At 40.4% G+C, this 20,003-nt stretch overlaps 1 protein-coding gene across 2 annotated transcripts in view; it reads right to left on the bottom strand.

Annotated features, from left to right (window-relative positions):
* Positions 1–20,003, bottom strand: part of ADAMTSL2 (ADAMTS like 2) — a 1,179,463-nt gene that overhangs the window by 608,158 nt on the left and 551,302 nt on the right. For both annotated transcript variants that reach the window (XM_044058888.1, XM_044058887.1), the window contains exons 6-7: positions 3,791–3,936; positions 3,564–3,687 (exon numbers count right to left, since the gene is read on the bottom strand). In XM_044058888.1, the coding sequence (XP_043914823.1) occupies positions 3,564–3,687; positions 3,791–3,936 (270 nt within the window). The remainder of the gene's footprint in view (positions 1–3,563; positions 3,688–3,790; positions 3,937–20,003) is intronic.

Here is a 20,003-nt window from a genome sequence, read left to right on the forward strand (position 1 = left end):
TAAATCCTCGTTTGATTACACTAGAACAGAGATTAAGCAAAACAGAATGCAACTAAGCAAAACAGAATGCAACTAAGCAAAATAGAATGTAACTAAGCAAAACAGAATGCAACTAAGCAGGTGCTTTTAACAAGAGGATGCAACTTATCACACAGGTGGCAAATGCACACCTCCCTCCAATTAAAGGGTATGTCTCAGCCTGTCACTTAATAGTAGAAAAAAATGCATATTAAAATGATTCATGGGAACAAGCCAGCTTGCATCAGTATCTCATGCTAATTAAACCATCTCAAGTTGTGGTTACCCGTGAAGCCACAGTATAACAAAATGTACTTCCTTTGTGGTAAAACTCACAACATTTTCTCCTCTGGTCAATTGTTACATACATGAAAAAGCCATAATCAGATGTTATTTGAGCATTATATTAAACAATTTTGAACCATTTAAGAAATAGTTATAGTAATTACAGAAATTAAAGGTGCAATACAAGCATTGTCTCAATGATATATACATTAACCTACCTATTTCTTTTACACACACACAAACACACACCTCTTAAACACTAAAACACACACACATCTCTTAAACACTAACACACACACACACCTACCTCTCACTTCTACATTCGTTCGGTGCATCCCCAATCTAAACGTCCTCTGGAATTCAAATTCCCAGAAAGGCGCACGAAAGATGAAGACGTAAACCATCAGTCGCACAGACACAGAAGATGAAAGTAGGTCACAAACACATGTTGCATCTGTGCGACTGGACAGGATGCAAAGGGCATTGGGAACACCTTTTAAAAAAACAAAAAGAAGTTTTTTTTTTTTTAATTAAAATAAAATTAATTTCTCAGCCAGGCAGTTCCAGAGGGGTGCAAGTGGACCCCCTTCTACCTGCCTGCGGGCGCCCCAAATAGTCTCTTTTTCTGCCATTTCATCCAGCACATTCTTACTACAGAGAGAGAGAGAGAATGAGAAGGAAAGAAAGTGACATTCAGAGCACTACATTAGGATACATTTAGTATGTTTTTCAGCGTATTTTAGCAAAGACTTTTTTGACACTAGCATTTTATAAACATTGTAAAGTGAGCTTCTGCACTGTTTTTCTTTTGATTTATAAAGTGACGATACCTGCTGCATTTTCAGAGAGAGCTGTCACTACCCCAGAAATGTACCAATTGATAAAATACCAGCATCTGCATAGTGCATCTATTTAATATTGTTTGGCTTTTCCACCTTGATCATCCAGCTCCTCAGCATACTTAGACCCTGTTATTCCCCTACTGGCAGACTGAAGCCACATTTCCAGCTGAGATGGCAGTCAAGCCAATGACAGGCATTATACCATCCATGAATCAGGGTGAATAAAAATGTCAGTGCAACCTAAATCATGGTGTGCATTCCTTTCCAGCTGAGAGGACAGTCAAGCCAATGACAGGCACTACAGTATATCAACCCAACAATCAGAGTGAATAAAAATGCCTGTACAACCTAAATCATGATATACATTCCTTTCCAGCCGAGATGACAGTCAAGCCAAGGACAGACATATCATCCAAGCAATCAGGGTGAATAAAAATATAAATGCAGCCTAAATCACAGTGTACATTCCTTGTGGAATGGCTGGAATTTCCAGCCTCCAACTGTGGGTCAAACTCTTATTGAAAGTTCCATCCTTGTCCCTGCATAAGTTAGATAAGCTAGCAAAATTTTCCTCTTTTCTTAGCCCTGCAGCCAACTCCTAAGGGATCACATCTGCTATCCAAAACTTGCTCTATTGTACTGCAGTAAGGATTCCATCCCTCTGCACTAAGCAGCCAGGCATGTTGCATTTTTAAGATATATAATTGCTTTTAATATGACTTCTCTTCCTCTGTCCTACCTTAAACACTTCCCCTTCACCTGCTCAGTGAAAATTGTAGCATATATACACTTTCATGGTAATGAAATCAGTTGTTGAAAGTTGTTTTTATTCCCTTCATCATCTGACTGCCTGAGACTTAACACGCTGTTTGATTAGGCATTTGATTACCAGGTGAAAGTTGTTCATTCAATGAGTCTGAACTCTGAACTGTGTAAATGAATAAAAACACTGCCCACGTTTTTAATATCCCAGTCACTCCTGTAGCTACACAGTTAGCAACGATATTTGATATTATGCTACTGAAGGAACTTCAGGCTTTGTACTTCTGTGTCAGTCTTTGTTTTTCAACTACAAAGCTATTAAAACTGAGGGAATCGAAATATGGGTTGGTAGAAGACTGAATGTAAAATCCTACTTTTCTTCAAATGAATCTTCAAACTCTCTATACCATTTTTCCTATGGTAAAACTCCATCACATCTAATTTCCAATTTTCAAATTAAAATACTTATGGGTTGTGATACGAGTACAATACAAGCATGAAAGATGTGGAGGAGTCCTTCTGTAAAAAATGGTTTTATTTGTACCATACATGTACAGTTTCTGACAGCATGTGGTCATGTCTGTCATAGTGCACTTTCACATTGTGAAGTGTATACATACCTTCAATGTTTGCCCAATACCTGTGTGTATGTGCCCCTGTGTGTGTGTATATTCTCCTCAGCAAGTGAAATCCAAGTAAATAGCCAGATAGGTGCAAGATACAGCTGCAGAGATAAGATGACCAGTGGCTAACTATCCAAAGAGTAGGTTATTTTTCTACCAAAGAATTTGGCTTGTGATGTTTGTTGCATGTACGCACTGATTAATGATGATTTCTTTGTAAATACAAACACTACTATTTCATTTTAAGAAGGGTATGATTAAAATTTAAAATATTTTGGAATGGTCAGTTTCCTCTAAAGTATTTGATCCACTGAAAACAAATGCCAATTTACACAAATCTATTTTTGTTTGTTTGTGTCTTTCAGCTTTTCCCGATTAGGGGTTGCCACAGCAGAACTCCGGCCTGCTAATGATTGGCAGTAGATTTTTACGTACTGGCTTGCTGGGCCTAACGCACAACCTTCAACGAAGGAACGCCCATTCACGCATGTCCCTACACAGAAGATGCTCTAACTGAGAATCGGACAGGCAATGTCTAACTGTGAGGCGACAACGCTACCGCAGCACCACCACCGCAGTTTATTTTACACAAATCTATTTATCCTTATTCTTTGCAAATGATTACAACCTGCAAGAATTTAATATATTATTGTGGTGAGACAGTAAATACCGAAAGAAAAGCTATATAATACTGCTAAGATTTGCAAGGAAATGAGGTTCCAAAAAATGACTACACTTTGGAGTGACACTAATACTGCAAATCATATAGCGTAGCTATATTTTGGTAGAAAATCTTATTAACTGAATGTCTCAGACACTTGAAAAGTTTTCCGGAGATTTATAAACTCTGTTATCCTAAAATGGAAACTTTCAGATCCTGGCAAAGGCATTTATAGGTACCCCATGAACACTTTTTTCTTGGCAGGTAAATGATTGCTATTTAAGGTAGACTACAGTGGATATAAATGCAGAACAAAAAGTGGAAGGCTGCATAACTGAAAAGATCTTAAAATAATAAATAAAACATATTTACCAAGATGAGAACTTCCTTTTCTGTAATTCCCAGTAACACGAAGGCAGCTACTTCCATCACCTTGGCAAACTCCACATTTATCCACAGTGTGGGTGGAAAACAAAACTCCATCACATCCAATTGGCTGGAAAAGAGTGAATAATAAATATATCAGTGTGCATATAAATATTATTTTTAGTGGCGAGAGCTGAGTTCCAAACGTAAAATGATGACAAAACAATAACAACCTCACATCTTCCAGCAACGCAGACCCCTCGATAATTATTGTATTTACAAGAAGTGCCATCTCTAGCTTGAACCATTAATTGTCTTTGCCCATCCACTGTAGTACAATGAAGGTCACAGGGTTTGCTGGAAATGTGGATGTAATCATCTGAAATAAAACACAGATTACTCAAAAAACAAAATGTGAGTTTTAATAAGTTACTTCACAGAATCAGTCCTTTGAGATGCAGGAAGAAGGGACATGAAATTCTGCCTTGAAACTGTAGGTGCAACTTTAGTATGTGAATACATGATCAGGAGTTTAACACTATTTAATGTAGAAAATAACTTAAGTATGGTCATTCCAGAACATTCAACAAATACTGGTACAGATTAGAAGAAAGTAGTGAAGTCTGAATTGTGCAGAATTTACAGTTCTGTGTGTATGTTAATATTATATTATATTTACAGCTGCAAAGTACCTTTTTGATAAGTTGTTCCTTTGAATTTACTGTGACTTCATACAGAGCAAGAGAGATATATGTGACCTTTAATTACTGAAAATGCAACATATGCTCTGCTACAATGAAGACGTCAATGGAAGAGCTAATGTTCACGAAATCATTAACTCTTTGCATTAAGGTAATTGTTTGTCAAAATCTGTCTTCTGACCCTTTTTTGCATTTGATTTAAAGTGACATTTATGACTGTATTCATTGTTCTGAAAATGGTGGTGACATCATGCAAGAAAAGTAGAAAATTAATACAGGATGTACATATACATCTAACTGCAAGTCAATAGTGAAAGAATAATGTGCTAGGCTAATTATTATTTATTCAAATATGTATTTTGTCTGTGTATGTGCGAGTGTGTATAAGTACTAAAAATGCAACTGTCTGCTTCTCTACACTGCAACATACATAATGGTACAACAAACCAAAAAGGCACCCACTGACTAAACCACAATGAAGAAACAAAAATGAAATATTCACAAAAAAATATTCCCAGTAGTGGACCATGCACAGAAACTAGATTTTATTAAAAAAAAATAGAATACACAAGTGCTTTCACATATCTACGCTACTTCAGGTGTAATGACCTACACATGACAGCTGAGACATTCAGCATGCACCCATACACGCACATTATATCTATCCTATTACCTACCCCGAACATCTATACACTCACATGTTTACTAAACCTAACTCACACAGGCCTACCCGTGTAACACACCCACTTCTCTTTATTGACAAAGCACACAGTCGATCAAAAACAGCAATCACCTAATCTAAAATTCATACAAACTGCCATGCACTTTGTCAGCTAAAGAAACATTCAACCAAATGTAGTGCAAATGTGTGTATATGTGTGTGTATAAAATACACATACGTACATATATATATATATATATATATATATATATATATATATATATATGCACATATATAACCACACACACATATAGAAAAAAAATATATATATATATACATGAAGAGCCATAGGATCAAAAGTGTGTGGTTAGATTTCATGATAAAAGAAAAGGGAACAGTGCAGTCTTGCCTTACACAACCATCAACACCAAAATAGCTTTCTAAACAAAAGGAAAAATATACAGTATACTATTTTTTTCAAAAGACTCAAAATACCTCAAAACAGGACAGTAACTTCCAAACAGTAATATTTTTTTCCTGCATTGTCAAGAAGCAAGAATCAAAGTTTGCCGGATACAGATGCTCCCCTGTAGAGTCTCTCCCCTGGAATCATTCACAGAATGAGAACTAGGTCTTCTCAGAATAGACCATAGCTATCCTTACTACAGGTTACAGGATGGACAACCTGTAGATTGCACAGTGATAGAAGAATGAACATTCTCCAGCAGGCTGTTAATCTACAGATAACACCCACTGAAAAATGAGTCCACTGCTTTGTGGTAGCATTTCAAGCTGCCTTGGAGCTCGGGCTCAAAGTTACCTAACATACGTTATTATTTTATATCCCTAAGCAGTGCTTTTGCTGGTTATCGAGTGTAACAAAAAAAAAAAAGAAAGAAATTTAAAATAAAAATGTGTGTGCATGTGTTTATGTCTGGGTGAGAGTGTGTGTGTGTATGAGAGTGAGTGAAAGTGACAGAGAGAGAGAGAGAGAGAGAGAGAGAGAGAGCTATTATTTTACACTTGCTAATCAGTGCTTTTGCTGTTTAGTGAGTATAAAAAAAATAAACGAAACAGAAAAAAGTGTTCTTTATACATGTTTGAGTGAATGTTTGCATGAAAGTGGAAGACTATCTGTGTGTTTATGGTTTTGTCTACCTGTGTGAGTGAATGTGTGTTTGCATGCATGAAAGCAGAAGTGTGTGTGTGTGAGAGAGAGAGAGAGAGAGAGAGACAGATGGAATCTGAAGAGTGAAAGTGATTGAGCTGTGGCAACAGCAGGAGGTTTGCATACTTGTCAACCTAACAAACATCTGGATAAAGCTTAAAATAAAGGATGACCAAAGGCTCAAACTAGTAAGAGATTTTAAATAGTGCTGTTGTAAAATCACAAATTTAATTGAATAATAGGATTTGTGTTAATATGCAGTTTCTGAAGTGCAAATGTCAGCGAGTGAGTGAGTGAGATTGACTAGTGGCAGAATTAATCTTGATCTCTTAGCTGAAGAAATCTGGATAAAGCATAAAATAAAGAGGGGGACAATGGCTTAGAAATAGGGAAAGATTTTAATTATTGCTGGTATAGAATTACAAAGTTGCCCAAATTACAAGATATGTGTTGTTATGCATTTTCTGAAGGAAATAAAGTTTGAAAAATCAAATGTATGACATTATTTAGAGACTTCAATCCCAAATGACTGACGACAAATCAACCATTTTAGGAGTAAGAAACCAAAAAAAATATATAATAAATAACTGGATATTTTTAAAAAAAAATGTTATATTTTGGATGTGAAATGCTTCCTCCAGCTCCACTTACATATACTACAGCAATTTTGAAACATCAGGCAGAAGAAGCATTTTACATTAAAAATATATATATATAAAAAATATAGTAATTAAAAAATAAATTTCCAAATACATTTCCTAGTCTCTATTATCTACTTGAATTTGTCCATTGTCATCATTTTTTTTACTTCCTTATATGCATTGGTAACAAATGAATTCTGCAATCTGATTGTTTGTTTGACTTTTTGACTTTTTCACTCTCTGTAATTTTATAACTTTGGAAATGTCTGCATTTTGTATAATGATGGAGCTTTTCTCCCCGGGCCTCCGCTGAAAAAGGACATTGTATCCAGTCGGATTTTTTCCCGGTTAACAAATGTAAAATAAAATAAAAAAATAAATAAATAATAAATAAATAAGTAAAACACAACAATTTTACAGACAGCCCATTCTCTAAGCAGAATAATGCTCTCCAGACTGTGTGTTATTGTGGAAATAATACCCCTCCAGGGGTGTAGAGGCCCTCCGCCTGTGGTGTTCAGCCTCTGGACAAGCATTATTTCCACAATCACACAGACCTGTTGGGTATTATTGCTTGTATAACATCCACAACTGATGTTCCATGTAGCATCGCTATGAAATTGGTTGGTAGAGCTATAGCCATCTCTTTTGTACATTATTTAAATACAAAATTGGTTCTAGTAACTGAACAACTCAAGAATCCTCTTTACCTAATACAAAAGGTATTATCTACCCTCCAAAAGCAGAAGATCTGTTTACAACTCTTTATACGGTTTGACATTTGTATACACATTCTTGTGAGAACCATCATAATATCTTAGAATGCTCCCTCCTCCATCATGAAACCTTCTATTTTCAGGTTTAGTATATGGGCTAAGCCATAGACAAGTTATTTACATTATGATGATGTATGAACCATCTGTGTTTCTCCATTAATAAAAAAGTATGCAATTAAAGTGTTACCATCCTATTCTTTAATTACCACAATGGCAGGGGATGATCTGTAATCAGTATAAATTATGTGTTTCTGCTGGGATTTTTGAGGACTGTTGAGTATAAATTCTTAGCTGAGAAGGTACTATCCCCACTTGATTTCCAAAAAATTCCCTTTCAGTAGTGGAACAGCTAAGTTATACTCAACTCAATTTTTGAATAAAAAAAAAATACGAGTTGAACATCCCAATCAAAGTTCTGTGATAATGCTGCCCCTAGGCCTATCATTGCTATATCAGTACAAGGTAAGGGTGGCCTACTGAAATTTGGAGAGGCTAATAGAGTCTCTGAACACAGTACTCTCTTTAGAACTATCTGTAGTTTTAACTTCACTTTATGGGGCACCCCCCCTTTTCTCTAATCTACAAGAGGACAAACTAATGAAGCAAAATGGGGTACACATTTTGATAGTAACCATATAGACCCAAGAATATCCACACTTGCTTCATGGTTCCAGGAACAGGAAGGACAGTCTCTCACAGCTTCAATTTTTTTTCCTTTCTGCGACCCAATAATTCCTCTGAAAATGACATATCCTAAACATTTTACATCACTTGTGCCTATTTGAATCTTGGAGTTACTGACAGTTAACCTTGCCTGTCTCAGAGAGTCTAGTACAACCTGTACCTTAACTAGATGGGAGGCTTAATTAGCATCAGACCCTTTTTCCAATTTTCTACATGGGGTCAACAGTGACTAACACCTAGAGACATGCAAGCAGATGGGAGACCTAATCCTTCTGGTACTAAAAAAATGTTTGTTTGTTTCTTTATTTTGCTTTAGCCATTAGAGGGATCTGACAGTATCCCTTTTTTATAACTAATAAGGTCAAGAATCTTGTCTTTCTGTTAGTACATCAGACCTAGGCCAATGCTGATCAGCTTCCTAAAACCATTACAGAACCTGACTGTTCCATCAGGATTTGGGAGTAACACTATGAGGCTACCCCATTTGCTTTTTATCTATTCTGTTCTATTCTATTCTAAGTTCATAGATGCTTATTATGTTATTGTTCTGTGGGGCTCCTAAGAAACCTGGCCCTACATTCTTATAGTAATCATTAGCCCATATGTTTTGCAAAATGAATCTCCAAAGAGAGGCTGCACAAATATATGTTGGGTACTTCCATGTTTCCACTGCCCATGAAGGCCACTGGTGCTTCATCAGGAATGAATTTGTCTTTACTCATCCACATATCTAAATTAAACTTGAATAAAGTGAAGTACTCCAATTTATGTGGGGGGGGGGCAGTTCCATAGAAGTGGTATTATCTGTGATACATATCTATCTCTCCAGCATGTTCTTTTAATCATGCAAAAGAGACTGAGGTTTCTTGAGTGGGTGTTTCTAACACTGCTGGACTTCTGAGGATGGGAGGGTGGCCTAATGGTTAAGGTGTTTGCCTTACAAACACAAGGTGCAGGGTTTGAGTCTCACAAGGGATAATTGGCTAGACTTATAATAGCTCGCAAGGGAAGTTAGCTTAGTACTAACTTATGAACCTTATGAATGTATAACAGATCTGACATAACAGAGACCTTTGAGGCTCTGTAAGTCAGACAGAGGTTGCCTCTCAATAGCCTGTATGATATCAAGAAGATAGACAAAGTGTTCAGACAGTCTATGTAGTTTTTATGATTTAGATCCTTGATTTGTTTAGTAAGGGAGCATTGTGATCATTTTAATTGTAATAAGTGTTTGGACTGGTACATACTGAAAGGGCATTATAACTCACTGAGAGCTGAGTACACGGGAACAACAGCATCCCCAGATCTGGACACCATATCCTTCAATGTAAGCTTTGAGATGAAAAAACGACTTCCTTACAATAGTGTTTACATGAGATCAAAGCACAGTTCACTGTTAACATATGTTGCTGCATAAGTATAGGATCAGTTTTCAGGGAAGTGATAATTACAAAGGGAGTTATGCTTGCCAAAGTATATGATTATACATTTCTTGGCATTTAGTTTTAGTCTATAGTTTTGGCATCAACTATTTGTTTGGGACAGGCCATCTTGTAAGATTATAATGTTCAGAGGTGAGTTTATGACGGCACTTACTTTCTGTGTTCTACTTGTTGGCCAGTTTCCTCTTCTGCAAGTCACGCAGGGGTTAACATTTTGCTGGGAGAGCTTATCCATGAAACCGGTGTGTGTGATAGTGTCAAACACTTTTGTAAGGTCCATATAGGCACTATGTACTGATCTGCCCTCATCCACTGCCTCAGTGAGTTTTTTGAAAATGTCAAACAGGTTAAATATGTAGGACCTGTCCTTGGCATATCTGGACTGAGTTGGGTTGAGTATTTAGGTCACCTAAGTTTCTATTTATTAGTTCCACAATTATCCTTTCCATAGTCTTGCAGATGATGCTGGTCAGGCTTAAGTGTCTGTAATTATCCTGGACTGTTGTTGGCCTACCATTGTGCAAGGGAATGATTGTTGCTGGTCTACATTCATCTGGTGCAAAGCCTTTTTAAAGGCTAATTTTGAATATGTTGGTGTGTGACTAAGGAAATGGTACATAGGTCATGAATTAGACATCTTCAGGCACTGGGTAATATATGGCTAAGGAGCACAGACACAGAAGAAATAAAATTCACTGGACAATGGCGGTGTATGGGTACAGAGATGGTACACAAAACAAGCACTAGAATTCTTTAAGGACTGGCAATGTGGGGTTAAGGAGCTGATTCATAACTCCCAGCTCTGCAGTAGAGGGATAAAACCTGGACTACAATCCAGAAAACCCAAGTTTGATTAGCAGCTTATTGGCTGGAAGAACTAGACAGAGGAGAGTATAAATGAGCAGTGGATGCCACCTCACTTATTCCCAGAGGGAGGTGGCTGCTTGTACATTACCTGTTTTGCTGCACGTAAGTAGAAGTACCTCCTGACATGGTAGAACGAAAGGGCTCTGATTTTGCCTGCAAGTGCCATGATGTAAATAAGAAAACTGAATGGCATGTGACAGCCATTTGCAAACAGTCTGTTTAGATACTGACTGCCCCTTTTTCTTCGCTTTATATGAATTCCTGAAGTCGTTTGTTCTGTCAGTGTACCATCTAAGTTGTCTGTGGAAATTGACAAGTGCAGGATTTTTTTCTCCCTTATTTTTTGGTTCTGGAAAGAATACAGAGAGATGAATAGATTGATTAAGAATAAATTTTGAAACCACTTTAGGCATAAAAGAAGAGTTAGTTCTGTAAGAATCCTATCTTTACAAAAGGTGAGAGATGGCTGAGTCGTTATAACGGCTTTCAAGCCAGATACTCCTCTTACAGAACTCAGAGCAATGGGTAACACTGTTTTCCATGATAAGAACTTCAAATATAGTCTTACAAGCTGATTCAAAAGTAAAAAAAAAAAGTTTATGTTTCTCCACTACAAAGTTAAGATCCCATGAGGGAGGCATGAATATTTAATACCCTTTTCAGAAACTGATTCACTAGAGGTAAAGAAGTAAGGGGAATTCATACAAAGACAGGCAGAAAAGTCTGAAAGATGAATTGAAGAGTAAGAAAGGTGAGCGGATAACTCATAAAAATAATGATGAACCAAAGGTGTTTAGGCGTCAAAATAATATTGGTTTATTCCATGACATCAACAAAAAATCTTTCTCACTTAACCATACATGATTTTCCAGTAGCATTTTTTTTAACCTCCAGTACTTGCTGCATGAAAGTCTGGCCCCTTAAGGCTCCTGGAAGGTAGATTTAATTTTAATTCACAAAGTCTGGTGCAGGAGAAAGGATAGAGTCCATCAACCAGTTAACATATCTGTTTGGGAAAAAGTCATGGAACTGCTTAGTATAGGAAAACTACCCAATACTCGGAGGTCAAAAGACTGCAAAATGAGAAAATATGAATTAAGACAAGAAAGTCATGGTGAACTAATCTGTCAGACTTCTTTGGGAAGAAAAGCAATAACATAGAGAACAACTGTTGATGTATCTTATACGGACTTTAAAAACACTTATAGAATAGTGGCAGACAAAAGATTAATGCTGAAGACAGACAGTGTCAATAGGTTGACAAGTTGGTAACCTTGAAGAAAGTTGCCTCCATAACTAATCAGGGACAATCATGGTAAACTGAACTGTAGTGAGGAAATGTAGTGTCACTGGTGAGGTATTACAGGGTACAGAGCTGCAATCCACATTAAAACCTTCACTGCCAACATTGCAGAGGGGCAAGGGGGAAATGTATAGTTTGTTTCAGGTGTTAACAACAATTGCAACAACAAGATATATAAGAAGAAGTGCACAAAATAAAAAAGGAGTAGGAAAAATGGTAAGAATTGGCTAATGTATGGTTACACGGATTAAATTAATATAAATTTGCAAAATACGTGTCCTTGGTAGGATGAACGCAGAAACGAATTACATGCTTGGGGTAACATACTGGCAATGGCAGTTGTGAAGGTAGAGCTCATCATATCTATATATATATATTTCAGAGTCTCTGTATATGTAAAATCAGTGAAAGATATACTAAGAATTGAGGGAGAGTCCTAGGATGCATAATCAGAAGTAATACCAGGAAAAATGAGGAAGCAAAAATCCTCTCTACAAACAATTTGCAAGACTCATTTGGAATATCATATGCAGTTCTAGAGGTCTGATATCTATAAGGTTATTGGAATGACTGAAAAAATGTATAAAACACCTACCATGCTCATTCAAGGTATGTTCCATATGCCTTATAAGGGCAGTTATAACAATATGTATACATTTGATGAAGGATGAGAGATCAAAGACATGAGAAAGATATAATATCTGAAGTATGAAAGTGTGTTTAGCAGAGCAGTATTCACTGATAGAAACATCATAACAACAAGGGGACATGGACACAATTTGATGCAAGAGAGAGAGGTGGAACATGTGCACAGCTATTTCTTTATTGACAGAGTGTTGGAAGCATGGAGCAGCCTACTACAGAAGCTAGTGAATTCAGCAGCAGTGAGCAAATTAATGGTGTCACGGGATAGAAATGAAGCTGTGTTAATGAACAGGACATGTTAAGTTAAATATGATGACACCCTCTTCAATGAGTGGTGGATAAAGTCCAGAGTGAGTAGACATAAATGGTCCTTATGTGCTTTCCATGTCTATATATCTGCAGATGCAGAGAGAATACCATCCACTAAGTCGTTATGTCATTTATAAGCAACAGGATATACAACCCTGAAAATCACTTAGCTGTTCTAAAGTCATGCCAACAGACTACTGCATGCATGAGCCACAATGGCATAAATAGGTGTGCCAAGTGAAAACGTGACTTATGTCTCTACAAACCTATATTAATCTTTGGTGAAATACCCTTCTCTCAGCAGTTATTATCATAGCTTTTTGCTTATAATGGCTCTTTTTATTTCTCAGAACAACAATCACCCATGATAAGCCTGAAGTGGCAAATACTTAACTGAATGAGAACTAGCTCTCTAAAACCAAACTGCTTTCTCCTGGGGAAGCATTAACAAACACAACACTTTCTTTGTGAGATTGCACTGACTACTGTTTTCTATAAAAATGCTACCAAGGGCAGTCTCTAGTAAATAAGAAGTTATGTACCTACCATAACGTTCCATGTTAGTTGTCTTCTCTCGCCTTCTTTCTTGCTTGATGGGTTCGGAGCCGATCCCTCGGCTCCGACTCGGCACTTGCTAAGCTCGAGAGTCACTTTTACCAGCTCGAGGCAGCCCCATATCCCATGATGCAAGGCGGTAAGTACCCAGATCTCGTTTGATGACAAAGGGCAATAGCACCAAGCATAAAACACTTCCCAAAGGAAGAAAGAAAACTTACAGGATGGAAGAAGGACCAGGTCTGAATGGTCTTCAGCATAATAATTTCTTATAACAAGGTCTGTCCAGGCCAGGGGGAAGGAGGTAGTGTCTCAAGAAAGAAGGCAGAGAAGACAACTAACATGGAACGTTATGGTAGGTACATAACTTCTTAATGTTAAGTTGTCAATCTTGCCTTCATTCTTGCTTGATGGGACCGTCCCTAGCACCTCTATCCTGGGTGGCTCAATGGAACAGACTCTTGAGGACTGTAGAGCCAAAACTGGCTCTGTCCCTGGAGGCCAAGTCCAATTTGTAATGGGAAACAAAAGTGTGAGGAGTGGCCCAAGTGGCCGCTGCACAAATAGTGTCTAAAGGAAGTCTAGCTTGAAAGGCTGTAGAAGTAGCTAAGCTCCTAGTTGAATGTGCTTTAGGTTTTGAGCACAGCTGTTTTCCCCTGAGCAGATAAATTTCAGAGATGACCGAAGAAAGCCATCTGGACAAGGTCACTTTAGAAACAGGAAGGCCTTTTTTATTATCCGCATAGGAAACAAAAAGTTGATCAGATTTTCTAAATTTTTTTGTTCTGTCCAAATAATATCTAAGTTGACGGTGGACATCAAGATAATGTGGAAGAAGAGGAGCCTGCATGAAAAATCTCTGCTAAGAAGTCCAGGACTGCCTGAACAGGGGCAATGAAAGGATCAATATTCTTGGCCTTAGCCCAATAAGAGAAATGTTTCCATTTGCTTGTATAAATCCTCCTGGTAGAGGATTTTAACGAAGCTACTATGATGTCTCTAACTGGGTTAGAGATCAAAGGAAGCCTGGCTAAGGAAGGAAGTGGAGCAACCATGCTGTGAGGTTGAGAGAAGGGATAGACTGGTGCAGCTGACCCGATTGGTGAATCAGAAGATCTGGCACTGGGTCCAGATGCCACGGCTGCACCAAAAGGTGATGATGGAGGAACGGGAACCAAACTTGTCGAGGCCAGTAAGGGGCAATGAGAATCAAATTGGCTCTCAAAATGGTAGCTTTCTGGATAACTTGAGGGATCAGAGGAAATGGAGGGAAGGCATAAAGAAGTCCCTGGGGCCAATCCTGGGTCAGAGCGTCTCTGGGGGGATGGCCTGTTAGAGGGAAGAGACAGAAGAAGTCTGGACATTTGCTGTTTTGGGGAGTAGCAAAAAGATCGCAACATGGACGACCCCATTCCAGAAATATCTCTTCCGCTATAGATTGCTTGAGAGACCACTCGTGAGGCATGAGAATAGCTCTGCTCAATCTGTCCGCTACAATGTTGGTTTTCCCAGGGATATGCATTGCTACCAGAAACCGATGAGAGGAGATCGCCCATTGCCATAGTCTGAGCGCTTCTCGACACAAGGGGTAGGACTTGGTTCCGCCCTGTTTGTTGATATACCAAACTACAGACATGTTGTCTGTGTGGACTGCAATTGTCCCTACGGGAAGAAAGTCGTTGAGGGCTTGCAACGTTAAAAGCACTGCTCTCATCTCCAGGACATTTATGTGCAGATGGTACTCGAACGGCTGCCATGTCCCATGAACCATCCTGCCCTGATAATGACCCCCCCACCCGATCAGGAGGCATCCGTGGTGACAGTGGCTATCGGGGATGGGGTACAAAGTACCTGCCTTGGTGAACCTGAGGAGATGTGATCCACCAAGCAAGATGATCTTTGCAAGTCTGTGTCACCAGAATCTGGTGACGATAGGAAGTTGTTGGTACGACCACTGTGTGAAAAGCATACACTGAAGAAGGCGCATGTAGAATCGAGCCAGGGATAGAAGAGTAATGACCGCAGCCATGAGGCCTAATACCTTTAGAACCATTCTGGCCTGTACTTTCTTGTTGGCCAGAATGATCCTGACATGACTCTGAATGTCTGAAACTCTTTGATCTGTAAGGGTAGCTGACATCCGAACAGTGTTTAAGTTTGCGCCTATGAAGGTAATAGACTGGCAGGGCGATAAGGATGACTTTTCAAGTTGATCGAGATGCCCAAATGAGAACAAAGATTTATTGTGTAATCCCTGGCTTGTATAAGCTGATGCCTGGTGGTGGCTGACAGGAGCCAGTCGTCGAGATACGGAAACACCTGGAATCCTTGACGTCTCAGGTGAGCCGTGACCACTGCCATGCATTTGGTGAACACTCTGGGGGCTGTAGTGAGACCAAAGGGCAGGGCTCTGAACTGGAAATGACTGGACCCCAGCCGAAAGCGGAGAAATCTCCTGGAGCGTCTGTGAATTTTGATGTGATAGTACGCATCCTGAAGATCTATTGAGCACATCCAGTTGTCCTTCTGTAAGAAGGGCAGAATTGACTGAAGAGTGACCATTCGGAATCTTGTCTTCCTCACAGACTTGTTGAGTCTGCTGAGATCCAATATTGGTCTCCAGTCTCCCATCTTTTTGGGGACCAAAAAGAACCTTGAGTAGATTCCGAGCTCTGAATGGTCTGTAGTAACTGGCTGAATGGCTCTTTTTTGCAGTAGTTTTGAGACTTCTAACTCTGCAATTTCCCTTAGACCGGGTGGTACATCTGGAAGGGAATTTGAGGGGAAAGGACTTTCCTCGAAAGGAATTATGTAACCCTTGGATATGATCGACTGTACCCATCTGTCTTGAGTGAGGGAATGCCAGGCTTCTGGGTACAGTGATAATCTTCCCCCGACTGCCTCCAAGGAGGGACAGCCGCGCAACAACTCAGGGATGCTGAAAGGGCTTGTCAGAGAGAGGCTCTCTGTTTCCCTGGTTTTGGACCCCTCTGCCTCTAGAGCGGCGTCTGTTGTTGTTACCCCTCTGCCTCTAGGGGTAAACTGACCATGTGAATCGGCGTGACTCCTTGGGATTTATGGAACCACATTTTGCCACCTTTCTGTCCTTTGGGGTAAGGTCTAGAAGGGGTGGAAAACGGACTCCTACAGCAGAAAGAGTCTTGCCGTCCTGCTCGCACCTGGTCAAAGTTTCCTTCACCTGAGGGCCAAACAAAGCTGACCCATCAAAGGGAGAATTTGTGAAGGACGCCTTAAAGGGATCTGCAAAGTCACATAGCCGCATCCAGGCTTGGCGTCTAAGAGCCACACCTGTACCTGCGGCCCTACTCGCTCCATCAGCAGCATATGATATTAGCCGCATGGAGGAGTTTGCAATGGAATTAAGGGTTCCTAGCTGCGAAGCAATTTTTTCTTGAGCCCCTGCAGCTGTAGGATCCTGTACTACTTCACCCAGCTCCTTAAGGATATCCCTCTGGAGTCTGGTGAAGTGACATAGGTAATTCAGTGAACGCATAGCAAAGGTCGCTGAGGAAAACATCCACTTACCGTACCTATCCATGGTCCTAGAGTCCTTATTAGGAGGATGGATGGGTACAGAAGGATCTGCAAGTTCCTTTTTGGTGGCAGCAGCCACCACCATGGCATCAGCAGGGACACCCTTAGTGAGGAATTGCTTGTCACACGGGGCAGTGATAAATTTTGAAGGCCTCCTAGGGACTGGCTCTACAGAGTCAGGAGCTGCCCACGCCTTTCGGGCAATAACCTGCATAAGGGGGTCGAAAGGCGGAGACACCCAGGAGGTGGAGGGCTGAGATCCAAATGCCTCTAGGTATACTGACTCATCCTCAGAGTGATTGTTGGTGGGCCAGTTTCCCCTCTGTTTAAGGAGTTCTAGGATGTCTGAGAAGGAGACATCCTCAGAGGGGGATCTAGGGGATCCCTCTGACTCATCAAAGTCAGTATCTGAAGTGATAGACTCGGGGGAGTCTACATGTTTCCTCTTACAAGTCCTCTTCCTAGGAGGATCTCCCGAAACATCAGGAGAATCCTCGGAAGAGGGGGAAATTCCCAATGGGGAAACCTGAGGCGGAGGATCTCTGGGTCCTGTAGCAAGAGAAGTGGCAGAGATGTCAACAGGCACTATAGAGGGAGGAGCTAAGGGAACAGACTGCTGACTGATACCAGTGGCCAGCACACTCTTCATCACCTCGAATGCTCCCCTCCCAGGCAGGTCCGAGAGAACCCGTTCCGAAGAACTAGGAACTCCAGGGACCACCGAAAGGGAAGTCTCCGAGGCAGATGTCGGAGCCGAGCTCACCAAGGCCGAGGCTCCAAGGGGAAGAGTGGGCTCGGACAAGGGTCCGATGCCACTCACCCCCTCGGAGGAGACCATGGAAGCCCGACCACCGAATCCCTCTAAGGAAGGTCTCGAAGAGGAGATAAGAGTAGAGGCTGAAGGAACAGAAGGGGGTATCTGTCCTCCAGCCATAGCAGTAACCATTCCCGAAGACTCCAACTCCAAGCTCTGGGGTAGAGTTGAAGGAGGAACTGTAATGGGGTGTGGACCAATAGTCGTCTGTTGAGACGGACTATGTAACATTTGGGCCAGTGCCTGTGACTTAAGTAATCTACTGACCACTCTCTCTAAGTCATGGTCAGAAAGCCTGGATGACCTTGAAGATCGGCTCCGATGGCTCCGTTCCGAAAGGAGAGGTGAAGCTGGAGCCGAAAGTATCGGCTCCAAGGAAGGAGACCTCGACCTCTTCCTGGAAGGAGCCATCGGAACCCATGAAACTATAGACCCTGTCGGAGCCGACAACTTATCGGAGCCGACAGGTAGCCTCGATGCATCGGCTCCAGCCGGAGCCGATACAGCCACAAAAGTAACGGTGTCGGAGCCGATCGGAGCCGACACCGATACCTGTGCCACATGGTGGTCGGAACCGATCGGAGCCGACACCGAAGTGGTCGATGCAGAATCGGCACCGATAGCCATCGGTGCCGAAGGCTTAGTTAAGCCAGAATCGGCTCCAGCCGGAGCCGATCTCGACTCAGAACGAGTCGGAGCCGAGGCCGCAGGCTTTGACACAGAAGCCTGGGCCTTGGAAGATTTGGCAGTTTTGGATGGAGCCGACTTAGCCGGAGAGCCCTCCGGCTTAAGAAGGCCCCTAAGTATTAGTTTGTTTCTTCTTTCCTGCAGGACTCTCTGGCTGAAGGAATGACATATAGCACAGGAGTCCTGCAGGTGAAGAGGACCCAGGCAATACAGGCAAGAAGTGTGACCGTCTGTCAGAGACATCTTCTGACAGCACGAGTCACACTTCTTAAAGCCTGAGACCCTCTCTTTTGACATGGTGTAACACAACACACACACACACCAGTCAAAGAATTAAATTAAATTAAATATACCAAAAAGGTATAAGTAGAAAAACACACACATACACCCTAACAGGGGGGGGATGGGATGGGTAAAGATTGACTAAAAAAATAAGAAGAGACAGGTAATTTTCTGTCAGAAAATCTTTAAAATTAACTTAAAACTAAAAATTAAAGGGTTTTTAGTAAAAAGGGGCTAAAATATCAAAGTAGTAAATCACTTACCAGGAGCTGGTAAAAGGAGGACCTCATAAGCGAAGCGGCAAACGAGATCTGGGTACTTACCGCCTTGCATCATGGGATATGGGGCTGCCTCGAGCTAGTAAAAGTGACTCTCGAGCTTAGCAAGTGCCGAGTCGGAGCCGAGGGATCGGCTCCGAACCCATCAAGCAAGAATGAAGGCGAGATTGACAACTTAACATCTACTGTTGCCTTTGTTCACTTATGTCCATGACTGGGAGGGGCTACTGAGATATTTATATCAAGTTTATTTAGAATATTCTATCACTGTGCAACAAGGTAGCAAGTTTAAGACTGCAGGGCCAATACTTCAACTCTGAATTCAGGTAGTATAGTGCTGATCTTGGTATGATACACATAATAAGATGAACATAAGTTTTGAACAAAACATGATATTTCTCATTATTTTGAAGCAGCAAAGTAAAGAATTCATGGGGTTTGTTAGATTACTTGTAGGGCTTGTTCACATATCCTAACATTCTAAGACACTATTAAGATCCTGCCCTTCTAAAGATACATAAATAAATTTATATAAAATGTGACATAGTTTAACTATGGCTGTCATGCTGTGACTGTAGCATTTGTAGTGCTTACATGGGATCTATGTCAGATTGTTGAACAGTCAGAACATAGGCAATGCAAAATATAAAAAAAAATGGAAACATCAAAATCACATTTTTTTTGCAGGGGGTCAAGCTCTACTAAATCCTCCCATCCCCTACTGATTACATATACAAATGCTAAAATCACACTGCAGCTGGGAAAGGCTAAACCTTACTCCCCACTGTACCACGAACTCAAGCAGACAGCTACTGCCACACACTGAGATTCTGAAGTTTCAACATTCAGAACTCAGTGTTGTGGATGTCACCATTCTAGTCTGTCAATAATAATAAAATAGACCCCTTACATGGTATATGCATTCAGATCATAAATATCAGCACTTTAGACTTGGTAAACTCACTCAAGCAGAAGTATTGTTAAGTACTTTGCTAATCTTGAGCTAACTAAATCTTGAGTACTTGATAATAGTTTTCAATCTTACTCACAAACACAGGCTAATCTACAATGTATGTAC

Source organism: Protopterus annectens, chromosome 16.part0, assembly GCF_019279795.1.
Source record: "Protopterus annectens isolate FY-2018-M chromosome 16.part0, PAN1.0, whole genome shotgun sequence".
In the NCBI taxonomy this organism is placed as follows: Eukaryota; Metazoa; Chordata; order Ceratodontiformes; family Protopteridae; genus Protopterus; species Protopterus annectens.